Below are 25,239 nucleotides of genomic sequence, written 5' to 3'. Positions count from 1 at the left end.
ATCGCAGCGGGCACCAGCAAACCTCCTTCAAGTAGCCATGGAGTGGTGAAACACACCCCGAGGGTTGCGTCATTTCATTTTCTGCCCTGGAATCTTTTTAGTTTAGTTTAGCATCCAGAAATACTTGGGTTTAAAAAGCAAAACAAAGCGGCCCTCTTCCTCCAGATAGTTCACGGTAGCACGGGGAGGAGGGGAGGGGGGGCTCCATTACCCTCATAATAACCTTGGTCAGAGATCATGACTTGCCAAAAGTAATACAGTGCGCATCATAGGGGAGGGTCTTCCTAAACCAATAGGTACCGAGGGGAAACTAAGGCAGGCAGATTCTTTGTCTGGAGATTAAGAGGCGGCGGCAAATAGAAGTTGATCCATGCTGACAGGCTATGCCTTGCAGGAGAATGTAGAGTCGTGCCAGGAACACAGAGATCTCATCAACAATGAAGCGGGCTAATAATATTCTCAAATCTGGTTTTCTTCTTGCAGGTTATATAAGCAAGCAACTATGTAAAGAGATGGTGAGGGGGGCAGGGGGGAGAAGCCCGTAATGAGCAATCTGCATTTCAGACTTTCTTAAAGAAACAAATCTGATTCATTAAAAGATTTGTAAGTGGACATAAGAGATTGCAGAAGGCATTTCAAGACCTGAGAGGCTTGCCAAGTCACGCGAACTCTTGGGCAGCATCAGCCCCAAACTACGCAAGATTCCGGAGTTGCCAAGAATTGAGGCAGGACTGAATGATTAGGGAAAGCACAGGAGTCTATAAATAGACCCAATTAATGAGAAGTCACGCCCACTCCAAGGGAGAAGCCGGCTAGGGAAACAAAGAATTTCTAAAGACATTACACATTAAACAAACTTCTAGGTTATTCTTCTTCAAGTGCTAAATTTAAACTGATAATTAGAACCGTAATCACTTGTAGGTCAAAGAGGGGAAAGCAGACAGGCCAGGAAACTACAGCTCCCACTAGAGGTCAGAACAGAGAGTCGCAGATTTAAGAAGGTGGCTCCAAAATGCAGCACCCATAAAAGAAAAAATCAAGTCACACACACTATAAAATCTCTCAAGTATCCCTCTACGGATCTTTCTAAAACGTTGCTTTGCTGCTGCACAAGCATTCACAACCCAATTTCTGCTGTCCAGCAAAAGCAAGCCAGGTTTTTGGATCTCGAGAAATGGAGCCCAAGGACAACTATTTCACCCCTCTCGACACCGGCTCTCTGAGCGAAGGAAACATTTCCTACAATGCTTCTCCAAAACTAGAAGGTACTTGGCCACTGCTGCGTAGGCCCCAATAACACCCAGGTTAGATCACTGTAATGCAGTTTGTGTGGGGCTGTCCTGCTCTGGAAGCGTCAGACACTTCAGAGCGCAGCAGGCAGGCTTAAGAGAACTGCACCAGCGGCCACCTTACTGTCGGGCACAATTTACAGTGCTGCCTTTACTTTTACGGCATATGAAGGACCCACTGGAGCCTGCTACCCCCTTCTACAAAGCCCCTGCTTCATGTGAACCCCGTAGAACGGATGATGGCCAGACACAGGGGAGTCGTGGTCAAACTGCTGGGAAGACCCACAGTCCAGCCTTTACTCAGTCATGAAGCACAGTGGGTGGGCCACCACTCACTCTGCCTTAGCTTAGTCCACGTCAAAGGGCTGTTGTGAGTATAAGAGAGAGGAGGCAAGAACCAAGTAGGCTGCCACGAACTTCCGGGAGGAAGAATAAAATGAAAGAGTTTGAGTTTAGAATTCCCTATCAACATTGCTTTGCCTGGCACCAAGATTGTTAGGTGCCACGCAGAAACTTTTAAAAATTTCCCAGGTATTTGTTAATTTCCCCAGCCCACAGCTTTATCTTCTTATCTGTGACGCTGTTCTCATAAGAATGTAGGCTACCCACTTCTAACTGTTGTGCTGCTTTCTTTGTTCAATTTTTTAAAAAAGAACTTATGTTTCTAGATAACTGTTGTGAGACACCTTGGTTGGGTTTTTTTTAATTTAAAAACAAAACAAAAGCGAGTGCACCAACTAAAAATATTTTGAGCCAGTCTCTTCCAGCCTAAGTGAAAGGAACCCTCGTCTTGTCAGAGGCTTCCAAAGTTCCAACAGGCACTTTCCGTACCCGAGATTAAACTTCTCCTTTTGGAACTGAGGAGCTCATTCAGAGCCAGCCTACAAAATCAGAGAATGTCGCTAAACCAATCTTTCCCCGCTATACTTCAGCTGCAAATGAGCTGTAGTAGCCACAGAGGAAGAGAGAAGCCATCCATCTAGAACAATGGACTCTTTGTTGGGGCCACACTGCTTTACCTGAAGAGCTAGAAGAAAACATGTTTTTAGCAGTCTTCCCTCATTGGCCAACAGTAATTAAGCCAATTAGCCTTCACAGACTGTCAACTCAGCTGTTAACCCACCATCTTCCACTCTGAGCAACAATGCAGATAGACTCTTGGTTACCACCAAACTTGGTCTTAAAAAAAGAACAAAAAAAGTCATTTGAATTCTCTCCAGATAGTTAAGGTGCCATCAGAAAACGGGATGAATTAGGGCCACTCTTGGCAAGTGAAGACAAATGGCATCGGAATACTTCAGAGAGAGAAAGAGAGAGAGAATGAATACATTTCCTTGCTGCAGCAGTTGGGGATCTGGGAAAACTGGGCTTTTAGCAATGTGGAGGTTTCAGTCTTACATCAAAGATTCTTCAACTGCTTATTCATCATCTGGGCATTTTATGTCATTAGAGTGAAAAAGTGGTTGGGACACATTATGCTTTCATGACAATGTACAGGTGCGAGTTTACAAGGCAGGCAAAGAAACTAGAGGGTAAGAGCTACAGAACAGACGCAAAGGCATCAGGGAAAGAGGGAAATTCTTGTGGTTCCAGGCCCCAAGAACTCCAAAGCCTCAACTAACATGTTCACGGTTCCTAACTAGGTACAGAACTGTACAGGAAGAGACAAAAATCCTCCCGTTAAGATGGAAGACATTTGCGGGTCATGATTACGAAAACTATATCCAGATTCCAACACAAATCGAGCGCTTAGGAAGAAATCTGGGTAGGGCTCTTCATTGGAGAAGCAGCAGGGACTCCCCCCTCGCAACCTCCTATGCACGTCGCACACACAACACAAACACCAAATGAAGTCATCTGGAAGTTCTGTATACAGAATTATGCAAATTACTTACTGTGCATAATCCAGTCTACGTGGAGTATCTTGGCAAGAACTGGGGCGGAAGGAGGAAGAGAGGAAAGCAAAGGCAGGAAGATGAGGGTTAGAGGGTCACTGGAACGAGTAAGCAGAGGCAGACAACTGCCAGCAGCGGACTGGGAAAGCGCCTACCTTTGTTTATCACAGTTAATGACTGCCGGCATAACAGGTCAAGGTATTTGAGAGATCAAAACAGAAAAACACCAAACCACAAAGGGGCTGCGCTTCTTGCATGGCAAAACCCCACCTCACCTACAGCTAAAATGGGATGCCGCTTGTGAACCAACAGCCCATGACCCCACTGGCTGAATTTCTGGAACGTCAGTCAATGCAGATGATTATGAAACGCCCAGGGGGGAAAGCCAGGCATATGACCATGATGCACGCTGAAGATGACGTAGAAAACCTGCTTTCGAAAACTTTTAAAGCAGACTCGCTGGCAATGCTTCGTTCAAATCATATTTGAGCCTCTGTGAGAAAGGAGGACTAGAGATGAAGCCAGTAGATAAAGATGTAAATATTATGTCACAGCCCAAGCCCCAAGGCCCATCAGCCGGGTGACCAAAGGGCCACATAAAACTGGAGCCATTTGCAGCAAGGAAAGTTCTCAAAGGGGAGCCCAAAGCAAACACATCGCACTAGCCTATTTTCCAACCAATCCAGCCATTTCCTGATCTCTCCTTCAGCGGCCACCAGCACTTTAAGCCTTGTGTCCACCTGGCTAGATCATCATCAACACAAAACCGCAACACCAACGTGCACAGCAGACACGCTGCCCTTACCTTGCTGGCTGTGGCGATCGCGGTTTTGGTTTCTCTTTCTCCTTCTCTCGGTCCCTTTCTCGGTCGCGGTCCCGGTGCTGCCGGTCCTTCTCGTCCCTCTTGATGCGTTCCCTCTCTCTCTCCCATTCCTCTTTCCTTCGCTGGCGTTCCTTATCGCGCTCTCGTTCCCTTTCGCGCTCGCGCTCCCGCTGCCGGCGTTCCCGTTCCCGCTCCCTCTCTCGCTCGCGTTCTCGCTCGCGCTGCCTGTTCTCCCGCTCCCGCTCTCTTTCTCTTTCCTTGTGAAACAAAATGGAGAGAGGTCAGCCTCCCATTTACCCTGGCTATATTTCTTCAACAGCAATGTGGCTTGTAGATCTCTTCCCACTTGTGGAGCATCACATGGTGAACCGGCACTCACTCTGCTTAGGTAACAGAGGGCCAGAGATTGCAGGAGCCCTTGCAATGGGGGTGGGGGTGGGGGATGGACTGCCTGAATCCACCCAATGCAGAACCTGAGTCAGAAGCCCAGGAGGGTGCAGAGAATTTACCTTACTCAGCCTGTAGTTCCGGTATGGATCTGGATCCGTGTACTGCACCCGGAAGTTCTCGTACTGCCCACCTCGCCAAAAACGTTCTATTTCACAGTCGTAATAGGGATCCGAATAAGGATCAAGTCTGCACGGAGATAAAGGGAAGAGTTTATTTCCATACTTCCGCACATGTTGGAAGCCCCCCAAATCGCCCAGCTAACCAATTCTTCTCCAAACACCATATTCAGAGGGGTACAGAAACTTTCGGAAGTAAACTGAAGGGCACTGCATGCACACTGAGGAGTTATTAAGATACGTAAACCATGCGGCATTTTCAGGAGCAATCGAACAGGCTGTTGTTCACAGGATCATTCTTGGAAAAACTGGTTACTTCGTCATGCCATCCCCAGGTATCTGCCGGCCCTGCTTACAGGTGCTGAGGCCCCGTTCCAGTCGCCGTGTTTGCTAGCCATACTGCCCGCATGCACTTATTCACAAGGTAAAACAGTATGACAACAAACATGATGGCTAGAGTTGGGTCTCTGTTGGGTTGATGGCTGGAAGGAACTCAGAGTGGTGCAAGAGCACTGGTGGAGTCTCAACAGTCTAGCCAACAGGGCTCGATGCCTACTGGAAAAGATTTATTTGTATCTATTTCCTGCTTTGCAGCGATCATTAGGAAACTCAGCTCCTTGAGATGTATGAAGCATGTCAACAAACCCAATATCTGCTTTAATGTGATGCTATTATAAAACGTCAGTGTGGCAATGACCTTCCACTTGAACGACAGATGCTGTCGCACCATTACATTTAGTGCACGACCTCTGGGATGATGGCGGATCTAGGTATCGAGGATCAACGGTCCTTGGGAATCCGGAAGAAAAATACCAAAGGATACTTCCACAGAGGGACAACTCCCCACGGTGCCCTCGAGAGTACAAATACAGCAGCATGCCCAGCTGCAAGAGTTTCTCCGCACAGGGTCTCCACGGCAGCACCTTGTGCCTGCCACCTCACTCCCACCCCACCACCAAAGTGCTTTTTCTCGGCTTTCAAAAAAGTATATTGCTGTAAGTGTCATGACACTACAGCAATATACCTGCTACCACGTTCTCTTAGTTGACAAAAATCCTGCCAGTGGCCAAGTGGGGGGAAAAGACAGTTGCAAGGCAATAGGAAGGGGAAGTGGCATCCATTGTGAGCAAAGAGGTTCAGAAATCTTCACCTTCCTGTTTACACTGCCGGGCAAACCAAATCTGACTTCCATCTTTGTGGAAAGATTACAGCTAAGTAGGTTTGGGAAACATCAGGGAAACTAGGGGTCGCCACGGAAAGAAACTGATTGGAGGATGATGTTGTGTGGATGCTCCGAAAAGCCCGGCTCTCGTTTGGGAGCCAAGGTGGAGCAAATCCTCCACGGGGAAGCAGCCAAAGCTGCAGCTCTGCTTGCCACCCTTCTTTGCAGGGAGTCACCAGAAAATGCATGCCATCGTCTGGACTCCAAGATGTAGTCAAGTGATTAGGAGCACAACAGTTACTGTAAACATTTACGAGATGTGGCCAACACCCAGCAGCCTCTGAATCAGATCACACTAAAGCAAGAGTTGGTCAGCTGTAAACCTTGCCTTATGCAACTGTGGATACACAACTGAGAATTCCGAAGAATTCCGAAGGATCAGGATAGAAGCAACACAGCCCTGCTGCCAAGAGAAAAGAGATTAGGGGGTGCTTACCCATAGTTAGCATTCTCTTTGATGTCCGCCTCACTGGAGTTTTTCAAGAAAAGGGAGAGGAGAAAAAAAGAGACTCATGAAGCTGTCGGCCATTTCCACACATCATAAACGGATCTCAGTGCAAGATCAGTTCACAATCTCAGATTTTAAGGGAGAAGGGAGCACATGACCAAGGTTCCCGTTCAGTGGCGAGAAAATCCACAACTAGAACAGCTTATTCAGAGCAAGATCATTGCATAAATCTGCAGAATTATTCCACTTCTCTGAGCTCCGAGAAGGAACAAGGAACACTTGCCCCTTACCCACTAATAGCCCTGCCTGAACCTCCTCTGAATCCTGAAGTTTAACCCGCCTTTTATGTTTTCAAACTTAAGGTGTCAGCCACATGGACTAGAAACTTGGCTTTAAACAAAATCTATACAAAGCCAAAGTTGTGCGTAAGTGGTGTAATCGAGGAAGTACTGAAGACACACAGCTAGTCCGAATGCCATCACTGCATCTACTTGGGACTTTCCCAAAGTTGGAGAATCAATTTGCTCTATTCATTTCACTCCTCTCACTCAAACAGGTTAGTTATTTGATCTATTTGGGCAACTCATGAGGGCTGGAATCTGCTGTCAACGCCAACCAAGACGGCGATCTGTGCGCAGAGGCCTGTTCACACCTTCTGCAGCTCTAGAGATGTTTAACGTGAAAGCTCTGCCAGACCAGAGGAGTGGTCCCTCTAAGCCAGCGTCCTGTTTCCCACAGTGGCCAGGAAAAGGCTCACAAGGTCCACGAAGGAAACAGTTAGTGGCCTTCAACACACTGTGTGGCCGTGATTTTGGTGCTCAGGCACTGATTTTTTCGGCCTGACCCTGATTTACTTCTCGCCTGCTCTTAAATAAAAGGGTGCTCCCAGCAAGACGAGACTGCTAAAAAAGCTCAAGCCTGAGAAGCAGGGCTGGTGCAGCAAGGTGCAATGCAGGGAGCAGGACGGGATGCTTGTGGCAAACCTGCTTCCAAAAACCAGGCTAGCAAAAAGTGTAGTTCATATAGCATTAGAGCTGTAAGCAGAAGAGGATTAGCAAAAACACGAGTGGCTGCTCCACTTCACATATGCATCTCTGTACATGGCAAGGGCTGCCACGCGGAGGAAGCTCCAGAGAGCAGAGAGGAAGAGAACTCTAATGTGGGAGCTTGCTTCTTCAGCGATGCCAACTTGCGTATGCGAATGCCGAGCACAGCGACGGCTCGCAAGGTTGGCCAACGCTGCCCTCTGCTGGACACTGCCCAGAAGCCAACTGAGGCCAGCGCAAACAGCAATGGGAAGCCAAAGAGGCAGAATTCACTCTTGGTCCACAGTTACACAAGCAAAGCAGCGCCTTACGTCGAGTCCCGGACATCTCGTGTGATCCGGTAATTCCAGTCTCGGAAAAATTCATTCTCTTTGTCGAACTCGCGCTCGTCCTCCCCGATGGTAACGGTAAGCCGTTTCTCCTCAAAGTCTGGCTCCTGCTCTTTCCTCATTGTGGCCTTTTTCAAAACCTAAGAGGGCAGGAGGTAGCATAACGGACCTTGCATGCAGGAAGGTTCCCGTATAACAAGTCAGAGCCCTGGCTATCTAGCTCAATGCTGCCTCTTCTGACCAGCAGGGTCTCAGGCTCAGAAGGTCTTCCTTAACCCCTGTGGCATAAGACCCTTCCCCTGGAGATGCAAGGGACTGAACCTGGGGTCTTCTGAATTTATTTTAACTTTATTCTATCACATTTATGCCAAGCAGGTGGTGGTGCTTGACCAGCAAGCCATAGCCACTTCCCAAGCCCGCTGACAATTTATATATATAATTTATATATATATATATAACCTGTATAATTTTGAGCTCATATGCCACTCACAAGGATCGGGATTCTTTTAGAATTACACGCATTTAGGTCATTCATTTAGACCATTCTTACTCCGCTGCTTAGGCACAGAAGAGTGGCTAAGCAGATGCACTGTGAGCAGGGAGTTCCTTGGCTCATATCTCATCCCTGCCAGGAGCTTATGAGGCGGCCTTAGGAAAGCCGTTCGGTCTCCTCAGCCTCATCCTACCCATCTGCAATATGGGGATAATAACAGTGGCATACCACCTTGTCGGGCTTCTGTTAGGATTACGCCAAGATACTGTGTGCAAACCACTTTGAACCGTGAAAGCGCTAAATAAATGGTTAAGCGTCCACACTGCCTCCTGTGATACAAATTCCAGGGTTGCGATTTTCCTCTTGACGCTCTGCAGTTACTTCCTTGATAATAATCAGTCTCTGGGTGATCACAGCACTGAGCACGGCTCCAGCACGCAGCCTTGTCATGCACTCTCATGAGGCACTGCGCAGAAGCCGTAACGACCTCTGCAACACACACGATGCTTAGTACTTAAACAGGATCAGCGGACGTGGCACACGCTTTTGTCATCTTGAGTTTTGAAAGCAAGCTGCATAGCAACCTTGGCTTTTAAGGAAATACAGTTTGTTGGTCAATTAAATGTTTAAATAAGGTTTCCTAGTGAACTTGCCCAAGCGGGGAAAATAATAATACTGCACGTGGCCTGGAACATGTTGGCATGTCATTGAGGAAATTGCTATCTTACGGGCTGTGACTCAGTGGGAGGACAGAAGCATCGCATGCGAAAGATTCCACATTCAATTTCCCGGCAACCTTCAAATGAAAGCTCCCCCGTGGCAGAGCTGGGAAGGACGTTTCTCTAAGAACGTGGGGAGCTATCTATCAAGTACGGTGTCAGTCTGCCCTCATTTCTGAGCGTGGCACGCACGGTGTTCCCTTCCCCAGTTTATCCTCACAACTGCCCTGTGAGGTAGGTTAAGCCTCAGACATTGTGACTGGCTCAAAGTCACTTTTTAAAGGCAGACTGGGGACTGGAACACAGGTTTCCGAGACTGCAGTCTAACCCGCTACCCAGTTGCCACAATGGCCAGAGACGTTACCACTGTGAGGAGCAATCTAGCCACTTGCATTTCAAGCTGGATTTGAATCACGGTTGAGGGATTTGCCATAAAGGCATCTCCAAGCAGCTCTCCTACCTCTTTAGCATGGCGAAGTCCCCTTTCCCAGGCACTTTCCGTAGGAGGGTCTGGCGGTGGCGGCGGCAATATTTCATCAACAGCAGGCCCTCCCTGTTAAAGGAGAAACGAGTGATTATTCCAGACAGACATTTCCCTTCCTACAAAAACATCACTAGGGGGTTGGCTGTCAGCACCCAGGAAATTCATGGAATGTCCAAAGGGTTGCAAATATCACCATTCCACCTTTTCTTTATACAAAAATGCCACCTCTGGCGTCCAAAGTCTCTTAAGGTCAAGGGTAGGACGTTTGTTTCTTTGTCCATTTACAGCCAGTCCCCTGTAGGAGGCTCTAGGGATGTGAAGCAGGTATTTACAGCACTAACTGTTCAGCATTACAAACGCTGAAAGATACAGTTAGGCAGACGGACCCCCCAAAACCTCACACCGTTTCCTGATACTCCGGCCCCCACAAATCCACTTGGCCAATAGTGGGTATCGCTGGCCCTCTGCAAGAGAGGACACACAGCCGCCCTAAGTATCATGGTGAGAAGAGGATCGGGGCTGCCCCTAAAGGCTGCTCCAGCAAAAGTCTCAACTAGAGGAATGGGGACTAGTTCTCCTCCTCTTCCTCCTCCTCCTCCCTTAACTATTTTGCAGGAGTTACAGAGACACTCCACCTATCACCTGCCCCCCTTCCCCATCACCAATAGTTTCCCAGTCCACTTCCTTCCCTCTACCCTTAAATCTCTCAGTAAACAGAGAACGTGCCCTCCTTGTCGAGGCAACTGGGAGGAGGCCTTTCAAGGCATTATGGGATCTGGCTGGCCAAGCTCTCTGCTGTGCCAAAATTGAGGCTGTGGCTGCTGACCTGTCCAAGAAGCACCTTGAGCTGCTCCAGTGACCAGAGTGCTGAGCACACCCAACTTCTCCCCTCCTGGCCTGCAAAGTGGACCAGTGGCCATTTCTGCATTTACATCTGCTCCAAACCTCCACACAACGGGAGAATTCCCCCCGTCCTAGTCTGCTGGACTTGGGGGAGAGGAGCAGCTGGTGGCAGCCACAAACAGCAGCTGGCAACCTAGGTCGGCCAACATTTGTGGACTTCCCAATTCACTTAAGGCATACATAAACTTGTTCCCTGCTAGCAGTCATGTGGGCCTCCGTCATGTTCCTACAGTTAATGTAGAAGCAGATTTCAGGCTGGTTTGTGATCATTATTAAGCACCCGAGAGATGAACACAAGCCTTTGCAAATGAGACACAAGAACTTTTGCACCAAGCCTGCATACTTACATAGCCTGCCCAGATGGCACGCTAACAGAATTTTGACAGAATAAGAACGTTTCCTTGACCAAGGAACTGTTCTTTCTCCCTTCAAGCAGGCCCAGGCACATTCCATGTTACCTGCTCTCTGGCCAGAAGGTTGCATAGCAAGAATCTCAATACAAAAAGAAATTAATAATACTATTCACACAAAATAATCTGACTACAGGAGTTGGGTTTCCAAGCACACAACAGTCATATGGCCTGGAACACGAGCTGTGGAGTTTCTTTCTTGGGATACAGTTTTTAAGTTCTCAAAGAAGAACAAGGCCCTTCCTGCCTACGGTGGAGCCTCACAACCCGCTTGCTACTGCCCAACGATCAAAACCATAGAGGTGAAGCAGAGAACGGAAAGTGTGAAGAGGGGTCTCTTTGTCCCTTACTGCCTGGTCATGTTTCCATCATACATATAAGCACGGAAGGGGATGAGACTCAGCGGCAGCACCTCTCTCTCTCTCCATAAAGGCCTCTGCAGTGAGCCACGGTATGCACACAGCTAATCAATCTCAGGCAGAAGGGCCGAGAAAGATCCTCTGCCAGCAGAGACTTATTTGGGGCATCTCCAATCACGGCTGTCCATCCATGACTACAGGCATCGCTGGCTTATGGGTTCCTCGTATCCCAGGTTTTCTAACAGGAACCCCTAGTGACGGAGCAGGCAGGTGACCCGCAGGCCCCGTCTCCTTGCCTCCTCCTCCTCCTCCAGCTCCTGGAACCACCTGCAGACCAACACAAGACAAGAGGCAGGACCCGAAAATGCCCACTCGATGCTCCTCACTTGCCTGGTGTTGCTACAGATTCCAAAGTAATGCACCCTGCTCAATGACTCAGCATCCAGAATGAGAAGATTTCGGTTTTAAAGTAATGCTTCCATACCCAAGGATTGGCTGGCATCAGTGGGTGAGGGCCGGGGCCGATAGGTGGGGCGCCGTTAGGTGAGAAAGAGTCTGGCTTAGAGATCAAGGAGTAGTTCCCTTTGTCATTCACGCCAGGATGAATAAATCTGCAGTTCATGCCCCAAGTACAGTGACCTGTAAGGGGGGGAAAACACACAGAAATGTTTCGAATGTTTCTGCACAGAACAACCAAAATGGGAAGGGAGCGCATGGAAGCAAATTCAACCTTTACCGAGGAGGTCAGGCAATTTCTTCTTCTACCGGAATGCCAAAAGCAGTTCTTCGCTGAGGCAAAGCTGGGCGAACTGAGGCAGGAGTGGACCCTGGACGTCCCACTGCAGCTGGAGAGCACAGCTACGTGCCCCGGCTGCATCACCGTGCCCCAGCCTGCCTACGCCCGTTCACTAAACGCTTCATCCATGTTGCTGAGCAAGAACCTTGAAACCCTGCAGTGTTAAGAACTGTGCCGATAAAGAGGGACCCAAAGGGCCGGCCCATGGAAGACAGCTGAGACTTGTTCCTTGCTGCTCCCGAGGGTGAGGCTAGACCTCATGGGCTAAAGTCGCAGGAGGGCAGATTGCAGCCGAACATGACAAGAAATGTCCTAACGGCAACAGCAGTTTGGTGACGGATCCGGTCACTATGGCTGGAGGGGGGGGGGATTCTACTCTGCAGGAGCTCGTTGCACAGAAGCTGAACAGCCTTCGGTTTGAGTTGCTCTTGCTTTAAAACACCCTGCGCTGAGCAGGGGGTTGGACTAGACAGCTTATAGGACTCCTTCCAATTTTAGGGCTCTAAAAACGGCTATTGGCCTAGGCAACGAAGGGGGACCTCCATGTTTGGAGGTAGCAGCCTCTGAGTATGAGACACTGGAGTACAGGGGGTGGGGGAGAACAAAGCAACGGAGAGGGCTTGGGGACTTCCACAAATATGGCACTGGCGGCTGTCCTTGGTCTGATTCAACCCTAAACCTCATCAATGGATGCTCTCAAGGACAGCATCTGGCTTGGTACTAAAATACAGAAATAACCCTGGGCCGTCTTCACAAGTCGTTAACGTTGTACAACACCGTGCAACACTCACAGAGCGCTGGCGCAATGTTAACAACGTGTGAAAACAGCCCTGGTCTGGTCCACAGATGTTCAGAAGCCACAAGCCTCCAGAGACCAGGCAGCACCACAATAAAGTCAGAATGTTCAGGGAGAGAGAAGGCTCCTACCTTTCACGAAGAACCGGCAGGTGGAACGTGGCCTTACTTTCCTGTCACTGGGGTCTTTCACCTCTCCTTCCTCGAGATCATCATCCTGGAGGTATTTAAAATGTCGACGTTGTTAAGACAGCAAGGTCTTAAGCCACCAACACGCTGGCTCAAGAGTCCAAGAATTTGAACAGACACACTTGGGCTCCACCTGCTCCGCAAGAGAACTGGGTGGCATGGCTCTCCAACTGGTTCTAATGACCCCCTGCTGCTTTGACCCCCCGCCACCCCTTCTCTGCTGCTTGTGGCGACTGCTAATCCTTAAGATTCAAGAGACATCTTGGACAAGTTCAATTGTTCAGGGAAAGTTCAACGGTTGTCTTCTTTTTCTTCCGCCTCCTTCGTTAACCCCACCTCTACTCAGCTATCCACCCCTTTCAACCTCTTATATCAGCTCCCAAATATTTCAGGTTCTTCAAAAACTCTAGAGCCAGTTCTGGGGATCGCATTGCTAATGGAAAGCTTTAAGCAAAGGCACATGTATTTTCAGGTTTGCACCAAATAATTCTGGTGGAGGACATACTTGGAATGGAACCGTGATCCCCCATCAAACCCTGTGGTGCAGAACAGGAGGTGCGCTTTCTTCCTAGTCTTCTCCTACTCACAAATCTTCAGGAAGCTGGATGGGCAGGCAGCTGCGGTTCTGCCTTATTAGGTTTAAAGGCAGCCGTTTTTAAGAGAAGACGCTAAAGCCATTTCACTCTTCGCTGCTACGACATCTCCCTCTATTTTTTATCCCACTTTTGGGAAGTAAAGACAGTACACTGGTAGTAATGCCCTCAATGACACTGTAAAACTTGCAATCTCTAGTTCAGTAGAATATGCAGTGTGGGCTGTGTGTGTGAGTGGGGAAGCTAGACATTTTTACAATTGCCGACACAATTATTATGTCAGAAATATCAGATCGTAAAACCAACCCCAAAACTTTTATTTTATTTTACAGAAAGGTGGAGTCAAAGTTCAGCAGCACACCAAGCATTCAGCATGCAGACGGCCCAAGGTTCAATCCCATCCTCCCTGGTATAATTTTTTTAAGCAAGGGCTTATAGCTCATTAGTAGGACGGACACCTCCTCTGCATGCGCTACAGACTTGTCAAGCAACCCCTCATTATGAGACCTTCCTCCAAAGGTCTAGCAATGATCCCACATCAACGCTTGGTTTTGCTGCTTCTGCAGTTCAAGCCTCCAAATACTCCCATGGCTGACAGACGCGTACAGGTCCTCCTGTCAACCCCCATCTCTCATTTCCTACACAGAACCTGCCCTTGCATGTCACCGTTATCTCACCAACGACACCCCTCTGAGGAGCTGGAATGCTTCTGAACATTCCATGCCATCACAACAGCTTAGTAAATGGTTAGGACAGACAAGCCAGTGGAGGCAATGGGGGGTCCATCTGAGACCACATCTTTGTTCAGCATTGCCAGCTGATGCAGAGAAGGCTATCCTGTCGCCCAGAAGCAATGTGTGTATTCAAGTGGCAAAGACGACAGCGGCACTAACCACTTCCCACAGAACTGCCTGAACTACAAGGAGGAAGAAAAACATACCAGGAAGATTCAAACAGAGCAGACCTCATGCTCGCCTCTGCTTGAAAGCCACCTGGACGGCAGTTTCAGACTGCACTGATCAAGAGAGCATCTCAGGGAACTGCAAAGCTTAAGTAGGGGATTAAGAAGCCCTGCGCAAACCCTTCCAGGAAAAGTTATGCCTCTGATCTGCTTTTTTTAAAAAAAAGGCAGGTCAAGCAGGATTGCTATCTAAGAGCAAGCAGGTTTTAAGGCGCGTCGTAACGCAGAAATGCTCAGCTCACACAAACAGGCATGGTCTGCTCACGTGTACTCTTCTGGGAAGACACACACACACACACACACACACACACACACACACACACACACACACACACACACACACACACACACACACAAGCAGGCTCCCAGCCACAACAGGTATATCAAAAGGAATCATCAAACTGAATTCCCTGGAGCTTGACACGGCCTCACCGGACTACAGGGGACTGCAAGCAGTTATTCCCTAAAAGAGCGATCACAAGATATAAAGCTGCCTTATTCTGGACCCGTCTAGCTCAGAACTGCCCATGATCAGAAGGCCAATGTGGTGTAGTGGTTAGAGTGTCAGACTAGGATCTGGGAGACCCAGGTTCGAATTCCCACTCTGTCACGGAAGCTTGCTGTGTGACCTTGGGCCAGTCCCACCCCCTTGGCCTAGCCTACCTTCAAAGGCTTGTAGTGAGGAGAATGATGCAAGCTCACTCAGGTCCCCACTGGAGAGAAAGTTAAGATAAACGTGAAGGACGTAAACAAACAAACAAACAAAAAGGATGACTGACCAACAAGGCCTCACCACAGTTCCAAGAAGAGAGAAGATCTCCCCCAACCTTGCACTCTCCTCCAGCGGTGGGTGCTAGGGAGGTCAGCCAGGAATCTTTTACAGGTAATGCTTTCGTAGGACCTCTGAGCTCTGCCCCGTTCGACTAACAGTTACGTCAGTCAGTCAAGTACCCCAATGCCAGGAAAAACCACGTATTCAGTAAAACCTCAAATTAAATCAATACAACCATAAAAATAACATGGTGGTCCCCGGCCTTGCTTCAACCAGGACCAGGGCCTTCTCAGCCCTGGTTCTCACCTGGTGGAACTCTGTCTGTGGAGCCCTGGGCTCAGCAGGAATTGTTCTCTTTCCGCTGGGACTGTAAGACAGAGATGTTCCACCAGGCATATGGTGGTTGAGGCGGGTAGGCTGTGAAACCGGCCTCCTGCCATGAGGGGGGCGGGGGGGGGGTGGTTCCCTTTTCTGTCACCATCTAATAACTGGCCGTCCAGCTCCATAGATTGCTGTTTGGGTTGTGCAATACGTGTGCTGCTGTCTTTTAGAAATTGTTTTACATATTTATTGATATTTTTATCTGGTTTTAAAGTAATATGTTTATGTATTTTATATATGTTGTAATCCGCTCCGAACCCATTCGCGGGGAGAGCGGATTAGAAATATAAATAACAACCACAACCACAACAACAGAATGACCAATAAAAGAATAAGCCCTGGAAACATGGCAGGGGCACAAAACAACATTCAGCAGCTTAAAATGATATTCATATTACAGGCTGGAAGTAGGCCTAAAAACGATGGGACACCTCAGTTACAAGCCTGGATAAAAATAAATGTTTCGGCCTGGCACCTAAAGGGGAGTTAGTTGGATACTGTCAAGGGGGAGGAGATCTCAAAGCCCACGATATGAGAGGAGGTCGTCCTTCAAGCACCCCAGCCCCAAGCCATTTAGAGATTTAAAAGAAACACCCACTCAAAATCCTGCCCAGAAATGGACAGGCAGCCAGTGCTGCCTTACATACAGAGGGGATATAATCCCTTCGTTCTGCTCCCAACAACAACTCAGATCATCTATAGTTCCCCAGAAGTCATCAAAAGTAGCCCCATGAAAGGCACATTACAATAATGCAACCTGGAGGAATTCAAACACGGAATGCTGCAGCGAGATCACATCCAAGAAACTTGCAAGGGGCACCCAAAACAGCCCTTTCTGAATGTGCGGCAGGTCTACAAAACGAAGGGGCAGAAAGTACTTTGAAGACTCAGAGTGAATGCTGCTTGTTTCCAAGAGTTTTGGGGGGGAGTAACGTGAGCTTGGGGGAGGGAAAGAATCTGAGACTTACGTCAATCTCGCCATCATCAATTTCTCCGTCATCTTCCTCTTTCTTCTTCTCCTTGAGGGGCTCCTGTCCATCCTTTTCATCGTCACTCTTGGTGCCAGATTTCTTCTCTTCCTCGGGGGCTTCATCTCCCTTCTCCTCCTCCTCTTCTTCCTCCTCTCCCCCAGCCTTGTCAGCCTCGTCGTCGGCAGCAACGGTGCTCGGCTCTTCTGGAACCTCCTCGTCGTAGTCCAATTCATGCTCGTCCAGCTCCCGAGTCACGGAGGAGGCTTCGTCCCCAAGGTCGTTTGCCCTCTCTTCCCCCTCCTTGATGCTCAAAGAGCCCTTCAGCCCCCTGGCTCGTTCGTTATTGTCGGATTCTGGAGACTTGGCTTCACTTAAGCGGTCCTCTTCCTCAGAGTGGTTTTCCTCCTCGTCTTCTTCCTGGCTCAGCTCTCTGGCCGCATCTTCTTCCTCTTCTCCCAAAAGGGCCTCCTGCCCTTCCTCTCCATCCTGTTCCGCGTCTGAGCCACTCTCTTTCAGGATTTCGTTGTCGGATAGCTGCTGGTCTTCCTCCTCCTCCTCCTCCTCCTTCTCATTGGGAGAACGGGGGTTTTGCTCTGGACTTTCAGAAACATCCATGTGGGCCTGCTATTTTCTGTGAGTGGGGGGATTAAATGAGACAAAAAGGTTCAGGTTTACTTTTGAACGGTACAGTTTTCACACATCTGAGCAAACCTGTTACCCATTTCCCTGTTACCTCTTTCCATCCTTGTATGTAACTTAACGCGAGTGCCTTGAGACAAGGGAAGCCATTCTGGAAGGCTTCTGTGTCTTAAAGATGTGATATAACAGGCACCCTCTCACGCCGCCTATATTTCTAGATATCTGGCAAATGCAAGATACAAGCCAAGTCAAGAAAAAAAGAGACTGGGAAGGTCTGATACTTTCTTATTGTACAGTAGGGTGAAAGTCTACAAATCCATGCAGCCCAAAGTACCCAGTCCGATAATGTCTGGCAAAGTATTGTTTATAACAGCAATCTTAAGCCAGGCTGGCCTCTCCTCCTAGGAAGCAAAGGGAGATTATATAAAGGGTTCCCTAGGTGAGCAACAAATCTAATTCCTGGTTAAGGTGCACACGACAACTAGATTCTCAGATGTTTCCAACACATACGCTTCTGTCCCGTTTGGAAGCAAGCCTGGGAATACGGGCACAGAGCCTGGACAACTTGCCTGCAGCTTTTCCTTACTTCTCATCTTGCTATGCACGGAGTGTCTCAACTCTCTTCTACTTGTCCTGTCCCAGCATTGCAACAGGCAAACACAGCAAGGACGAAACACAAACTATTTTGAAAACCCAACCTACAGACGGATAAACTCACACAGAAACTTACAATGAACACAGAAATCACAACACAAAGATAATGCAGCTCCAAAAATATTATTTGGATTTCTGTCCCAAAGGCTCAGGGCAGATTATAATACCTAGCTATTAAAAATTCCAGAGGGGAAGGCACATTAAGTCAGTTGCGGCAAAAACAACAGGATCTCGCTGCTCCTTAAAGAAACGTTCATGGGCTAGAGCCCATTCTGCCAGATACTCCATAGTTGCGGATGGAGGCAACAAGGGGACACTTGCCAGGGCTATACGGCTCTCAATAGGAGGCCTGAGTCCCTGCAAATTGGACAAAAATTCTTTAGCTACGTAACCAAAGAAATCTAAGCAAAGAGATTTTAAAGATGCCGCGCCAGTTACTGGGCAAAAAAAGCCCCGGAGCATCCTTGGCACGGTTTTGTATAATCAAAACAAAAGTAGCATCTGTGTGCGTGTGGCAGGCAGTCATCGTTGGGCTCCCCAGGCTTCCTTAGAAGGCAGAAGGTGGGCTGGAGACAGGAGCTCCTGAATCCACAGGCAGGCCCCGAACAGCAAGACTGGAAGCCGAGCAGCCTGTGGAGGAGGAGGACTCCAGACTCAGAATGGATTGCGACCCCAGCCCCCAGATCTACTTCGATCTAAAACAGCAACATGCCCTTGAGTCTCCTGCCCCAAACCCACTGCCCTCACTCACTAGATCCTTCATCCTGTTACTTTTCTTATCACAAGCTGAAGGTAGAAGGAACTGCAACTATGGGGGTCAGTTGTCAAGCCAAAGTTAAAAACAGAACATCCCAACCCAAACCCACACCGTTTGTAAGGATTCACAGGCTCTTTAAGTATGTGTGGGCTATCTAACTTGGGTGTCCTAGCCAGTTTTCAGAACACACAGTTCCTTCCTGCTCTTCTGAAACATTTCCCCCTCAGGCTTCCACTGAAGTGCTTGGCACAAGGAACCTCGCAGGGCAGTTGAGGAGCAGCACCTTCAAAGACGTTTGGGGGAGGATGGCGGAGGGGTCGGGGAAAGCAGCACAGGCTCTGTTTTGCATTGCTCCCTCCCTTTTCCAGGGCTTTAAAGTGCTACAGGAAACCGAACAGACAGACCACTACCCACGAGCTGTGCCCACAGCCAACCTGAAGGTGATGGTTTTCCAGTTCTTGCCAGATTCCCAGTGCCATCCTATGTGTTCAGAATTGAGCTATGCTGCATACAACAGGAGGCAGATCAAGATGGGTAGTCATCTTTGTCTGTCTGTAGCAGGAGAAAAGAGCAAGAGTCCAGTAGCACCTATAAGACTAACAAAATTTGTGGCAGGGCAGGCACTTTCGTATCTGAAGAAGAGAGCTGTGATTCAGGAAAGCTGATATAGGTGCTACTGGACTCTTGCTCTTTTCTACTGCATATAACAGGGCTTACTGCCAGGTAAGTATGCAGAGGACTGCAGTCCCTCGCTCAGTTACATCCTGAACTTAAAAGGAGAAGCTTCCCTAAGCCTTCAGAAGTGAGACTCCACCATGAAGCCCTCCCCCAAGCGTAAAGACCTCTCTGTGTGTTGCTTAGCTCTTTCGTTTTTCTCCCCATATCCCTTCTAGAGACATCCAGGCTGTGTCAGACATGCCAGGCAGCAGGCCAAACTCCTTCCTCCTCAAGGACAGCAAAAATGAAAGGAGAGAAAGTACACGGAAGATGAAGAGTGACAAACACCAAGTCATAATTGCTACCACGTGGACCACTGGGAAAAAGTCAGCAATTCAAGAGCGTGTCAGAAATCTGCATGTATATGCATTAGCAGCAAAGAACAAAAACAGAAGTTGGGGGTGGCAATGTTAATGGGTTAATTGAAGCAGCGCTTCAGAATACCCCACAGTCCCTCAGCAAGTCCTACACATCATATTTTGCGTCAGATCTCGATGTTCATGTAAATAACAACTGAAGTGAGACTACGAGGAGTCACGCGAGATAAGAGCACTGCTAATCGCCTCCTGTTAATTGCGGTCCAGGGCAGTCAAGTGAGGCCCTCATAGACTGCCTGTTTTAAAAGCACTTAAAGGCCAATGCTGAGGGCAGAAACATCCATCACCAACAGTGTGCAAACCTGGCTGTCTTCCGCTTACAGTTTGAAGCTGTTTAACTGCTCAAGAAATTACCCCCTTCTGAGCACTCACACATGACAATTTGCTTCTAATTTGCAATATCTGAAATTAAAGGTCAGAATTAACAAGCTTACAAAAATGTACAAAGTGTCTGATGAAGAGGACTTGGGTAATTGTTTCTTCATCTGCTCAAACAGATGGCTGGAGAATGTGACTGAGATGCCCTCCACAGATTAAGTCCTGAGCAGGAAAACATAACACTTGTATTTATTTCACAGGTAGATAAAAGCTGTTTTGTCTCCTAACCACTTTAACTCCCAGAATAATGTGCTTCAAATATAAAAGAAGCTTCCCTTGCCTGATTACCTGAAAGCCAGTTTTCTACAAGTAATCGGAAAACTAGCTATTAACGAAGCTGGAAGGTGACAACAAGCAGAGAACACTTCAGACCAGAGAAGCTCACTAAACTACCTTAGAAGAACTGTTTTAAGTGGCCCAATGAAAAATCATTAATGGGACAGTAATCCTACATATTTCTTTTTATTCCACAAAAGCCTAACCTGCAATATTGGAAGCTAATATGAAATGCCAAGTGATGCAGAAAGTGTGTGTGTGTGTGTGTGTGCGTGCGTGTGTGTGTGTGTCCAAGTCTGTAGGTGTCAGCTTCAGTTTTTAAGCAACAGCTGGCAAGTGGTCAAATACTACTTCAGTGTTGCCAGCATCAAACTTCCAGAAATCCAAGATCTTCCAGCCCTTCCATGAATAAAGAAATGGGAATCAAGATCGTAAGACTGCTTAAATGACTAGGTATACCAGGGTTATTTCAGAAGAAGAACATTCACAGTATACTTGGACAGAGTATCTCAGGATGTCCGAGTCACATCTACTTGGTTAAGAATATGACTGAGCACATGGGATGCTCATTGTTAAGTCTACTCAAGCCAACCTGTCCAAGGTACGAGCCATTAAATAGTTAGAAGGAAGGGTGAACAACATGGCTTTGGTGCTTTATGCAGCTCAATGCCTTGATTTATTTGGATTTATACTGGGTGGAGAGGGTAGCAGAGCATCTTGCTGAGGACATATTTCACACACTGTGTTGCCACCCAGTTCTGGTGCCACACCATTGTACAACATGGGCAGATAGAGCTTGTCACAGCTATGCTTTCCCAGCTTTTCAGTATCTACTAGAATATTCTGGGCTTTGCTGGTGATGCTGAGAGCTCCCCTTCAACATCACCTTTGTTATGTGGGAACTACCTTTTGCCAGGCAGCCCACAGGTGCTTGTCTCAAGGAAAACATCCACATAACCAGACTCCACCAACACAGCTGGGTTGCTCAAACATTACCCAGCCATGCAAAGGCTACACTGAAAAAGAGTTCCTGTATGGCTAGGATACCATTTACAGGCTCCAATATCAAACTTGAAGGTAATCATGAGGAATAGGGAATAAGGGAACAAGATAACCAACATCGCTTTTCAAAACATGTCCCAAAGAGTATTCAAACTATATTGTTCAGCCACCTTTTTGCTAAAACCCAGCCACTTAGAAACAGGTACTTGGAAATACAGTTGGCAACAGTGGCAGAAAAATGCTGTTTTCATTGTGTTCTTTGACAGTAACAATTCAACACCCCAGTGATGAAGCATCCACTGCCTCATCCAAAAAACTTTTTAATAAATTGACTTATGGCTTTTTGACATCTAGAGATTCAGTTACAAACAGTACACCAGTTTGCATTTTAAAAAAAAATGCCATGTGTGTTGTAATTACAGAAAAATGACAGGAGAAAGTGGATTGTAGATGGAGAAAGTATTCATTAGCAGCCTGGAATGGGCATGCTGTATTCTGAAGGCAGGTTTCAGTGAAACCCTAGAGGCCTCTTTGGCAGCTAACAGTTATTCATATTAGGTTTAATGGTAAGCCACTAACAAACAAAACTTAATGTATCTTTAAAAGCCCTCATTGATAACTAAGAACTCTGCATCTCTTAACTTACTAGGAATACCCATCTAACAACTTTTATTTATATTCTCCAGGAGTCACTAACCCACACTTAGGAGCAAATACAGGCTTCCAGGTCAGATAAGAGCTAAGAAGAGAACTGATGCCATTAACTTTCCTACAACTGCTATCATCCTTCCCAATTAGGGACCATGCTTTCTTCTGGGGGACCACACAGTTATCCCAGAAACAAATTTCCTCTGCCTATCCATTGCATCATTACATCCATTGTACTTCTGTTAAGACGCTGCTGAAGTAAGCATTCCCTTTCAAGATTAGCTGCTGCCTCCCAGCGATCTTCAGGCCTTTCAGTCTCTCCACCCCACTGGTAGTTACAGCCATCATACTCTAAATTTAAAAAAAATCAGGTTCCCCTTCAACAAGATGGGGTAAACATGTATTCCTCTTCCGCCTCCCTTTATGTGGGAAATCCACTTCCCCACCTTGCAGGGCCCTCAGACCAAGCTTTATGGCCCCATTGACCCACACAGTTCTGACTAGTTACTTCAACTCCCTTATTGTGTGGAAATTATGGTCCCAACCTCTTCTGATCTATGAAGATGGTTTCAGTTGGTTAGCTATGTTTGCAGTAGAAGAGCAAGGCTTGTGTCCAGTTGTACCTTAGAGATCAACTAAATTTCCAGAGTATTAGCATCTGAGACTCAAAACTCCCTTTGTAAAATATAAGGATTGGAAAAAGGTAGAATTCTTCATTAGAAAGGCAGAGTGTGGGAGTATCAGGTGGATAGCCATGTTGGTCTGTAGTAGAAGAGCAAGATTCAGGTCCCATAACAACTTAAAAGATTAACTAGATTTCCAGGGTATGAATTTTTACTCTCAATAGGTCATACCCTAGAAATCTAATTGATCTTTAAGGTGTTACCAGACCTGAATCTTATTTATTGTCTATCTTTCTCAATGAGATCTCGCTGAGATTCAAGGAGAATTACACACTGCAAGTAAACACAATATAACCAATAACTAGGACATTCAATGAGCAAAATACAGTATGATCAACAGTTAGGACAGTCAATGAAAGTAGATATTTTGAATAATAGCATAAAGCCAAATACAGAGGTGAAACCTTTCTGAATTAAAGTGTAATTTTATCTCCATCAGCAGATGATACTCAATAGTCTAGTCTATAGCCCCTGTCCCTTATCAAGGGCCATACTCTGTAAATCTAGTTGGTCTCTAAGGTGCAACTGGGCTTGAATCTTGTTCTTCTGATCTATGCGCACAGAGCCTTTTCTTGAGGCCAAGACCAGACCAGCCCCATCACCTTCCACCACGGAAATCTCTCAGGAAGGGATAGACGCCACTCCACCCAGCGGATGGGCCATGCAAGATCAGACCACAAGCCCATCTAGCCCAGCACTCCACTCACCACAGCAGCCAAGCAGATGACCCTGGGGTGCCCCAAAGTAGAGCAAGACACAGCAGCTGCCCCACTCAGTAACGTCCTTGAAATGGACTGTCCTGACTCACACTGTCATCTGCTCTGAGTCTAGGTGAGAAAAGCGGACTATGAATGAAGTAAATAAATACATAAACAAACTGGCGCATTACCTCTGCACATGGAGGCTTCATCCAGCCTGTATGGCTGGCAGCCCCTGACAGGCCCTCTGCTCCCCCCACCCCACCCCGCCTGCCCAAGCCTCCTTTAAACCGCCTCTCACAGCCCCCCGTGACCTCCCCCGCCCAAGGCATCCCAGAATAACCCCTTCAGCGGCCTTGGCAACGACCAGCCCCCACCCAACAACAGGGGCGGGGTCAGAGCCCCCTCCCCTCCTGGCCGCCCCTCCCCCACAGCTCCCCTCCCCACAGCTCCCCTCCCGATGACGTCACTCCGCCCCCTCAGGCCCGCCCCTCCCCGGCGGCCTCGGCCTCCTCTCCCCCCTCCCGCAGGCTCGGAGCCCGCCCTCTCCGGCCCTCGCCGCCCCCTCGCTCCCAGGGGGTCGGCCCCGCCGCGCCTCACCTGGCCGGGCGGGGAGGGGGGAGCGGGAAAAGCGGTTCCGGGAAGCGGCTGCGCGCGCGACAGGCCCCTACTGGCGGCGGCAGAGCGGGGCGGCCATGGCGTGACGTCATCGAGGCGCGACGGCGACGTGAGGGAAAAGAGCGTGCGCGCCACTGCGCTCGCGCGGGAGTGCAGGGCCCACGGGAGGCGAGGGAGGAGGAGGCGGGGCCGAGTTTGAAGGGACTGGCGAGGAGTCGCTCGGCCCCGCCCCGAGAAGGGAGAGGAGCCAATCAGTGGAGGCCAGCCGTGACACAACCCAGAGTCTTGTGCTTCGCTCGCAGGGTAGGAGAGACAGGCTGCGCGTGCGCACTGCGCGCCCTTGGTTTCTAGACGGGAGCCCGAGCGGTTGCCAACCTCCAGGTGGGGCCTGGGGATCTCCCCGAATTACCGCTGGAGAAAACTGTTGTTTTGGAGGGGGACGTAATGGCGTTATAACCTGCTGAGGTTTTTTCCCAACTTCACCCCGAAATCTCCAGGAATTTCCCGACCTAAAGTTAGCAAACACTATGTACAGCACCTAGCACTTTCGAGCCTTTAAATAAGACAGTTATATTGTGTCCAAGGAGAAGCATCATAAAAGTGTCCATATCACATCCCTTTGCCTTTTTCAAATAGCCTCTCCAAATCTCCAGGAATTTCCCAGCCTGGAGTTGGCAACCCTATCTTGGCCGTGGTGAGGGACAGATAAGATGCTGAGCATTTTATTTGTTTGCTGCTAAAAATATTCTGTCCAGTAAACAAATCAGTAAGAAAACTGACAATTAAAAAACTCAAAAAGAGTCCAGTAGCACCTTTAAGACTAACCAATTTTATTTTATTGTAGCATAAGCTTTCGAGAATCAAGTTCTCTTCATCAGATGCCGAACAGTTCGGATCAGGCATCTGATGAAGAGAACTTGATTCTCGAAAGCTTATGCTACAATAAAATAAAATTGGTTAGTCTTAAAGGTGCTACTGGACTCTTTTTGATTTTGCTACTACAGACTAACACGGCTAACTCCTCTGAATTAAAAAACTGCGGCCGTTAGACAACCAATATTAAAATGGAACAAATGAAAGAATCCAACAACAGCAAAAAAAAATATTGATTTTCAACGTCAAATTAGTTGAGCACACAGAGGTGGAATATCCTTTAAAACTGTGAAACAGAGCTCAAACATTGCATAAGTATATGAGAGGGAGGCAGAAGAGCAGTCCGTCCGGTGAAGTATTATGTAATTAGGGTTGCCAACTCTGGGTTGGGAAATTTTATTTAATTATTTTATTTTTTTATGTTGTTTATAGACTACCTTTCTCATTGAGATTCAAGGCGGATTACACAGTGCAG

At 47.9% G+C, this 25,239-nt stretch overlaps 1 protein-coding gene across 5 annotated transcripts in view; it reads right to left on the bottom strand.

Moving 5' to 3' along the window:
• The window catches only part of ZC3H18 (zinc finger CCCH-type containing 18), a 48,828-nt gene extending 24,842 nt beyond the window's left edge, over positions 1-23,986 (bottom strand). For 3 of the 5 annotated variants that reach the window (XM_055000693.1, XM_055000696.1, XM_055000697.1), the window contains exons 1-9: positions 23,874-23,986; positions 16,442-17,075; positions 12,710-12,794; positions 11,471-11,625; positions 9,291-9,383; positions 7,601-7,758; positions 6,232-6,264; positions 4,517-4,643; positions 3,990-4,264 (exon numbers count right to left, since the gene is read on the bottom strand). In XM_055000693.1, the coding sequence (XP_054856668.1) occupies positions 3,990-4,264; positions 4,517-4,643; positions 6,232-6,264; positions 7,601-7,758; positions 9,291-9,383; positions 11,471-11,625; positions 12,710-12,794; positions 16,442-17,059 (1,544 nt within the window). In that variant the 5' untranslated portion in view covers positions 17,060-17,075; positions 23,874-23,986. Of the gene's footprint in view, positions 1-3,989; positions 4,265-4,516; positions 4,644-6,231; positions 6,265-7,600; positions 7,759-9,290; positions 9,384-11,470; positions 11,626-12,709; positions 12,795-16,441; positions 17,076-18,928; positions 18,953-23,282; positions 23,388-23,873 lie in introns of those variants that run through there. The other 2 variants (XM_055000694.1, XM_055000695.1) reach the window with 2 other exon arrangements.
• Between the last annotated feature and the right edge of the window lie 1,253 nt (positions 23,987-25,239).

This window comes from Eublepharis macularius, chromosome 16 (assembly GCF_028583425.1).
Source record: "Eublepharis macularius isolate TG4126 chromosome 16, MPM_Emac_v1.0, whole genome shotgun sequence".
Lineage (NCBI taxonomy): Eukaryota > Metazoa > Chordata > Lepidosauria > Squamata > Eublepharidae > Eublepharis > Eublepharis macularius.
The sequence above is the reverse complement of the archived record's forward strand: the minus strand, read 5'-3'. Positions and strand labels throughout refer to the sequence as shown.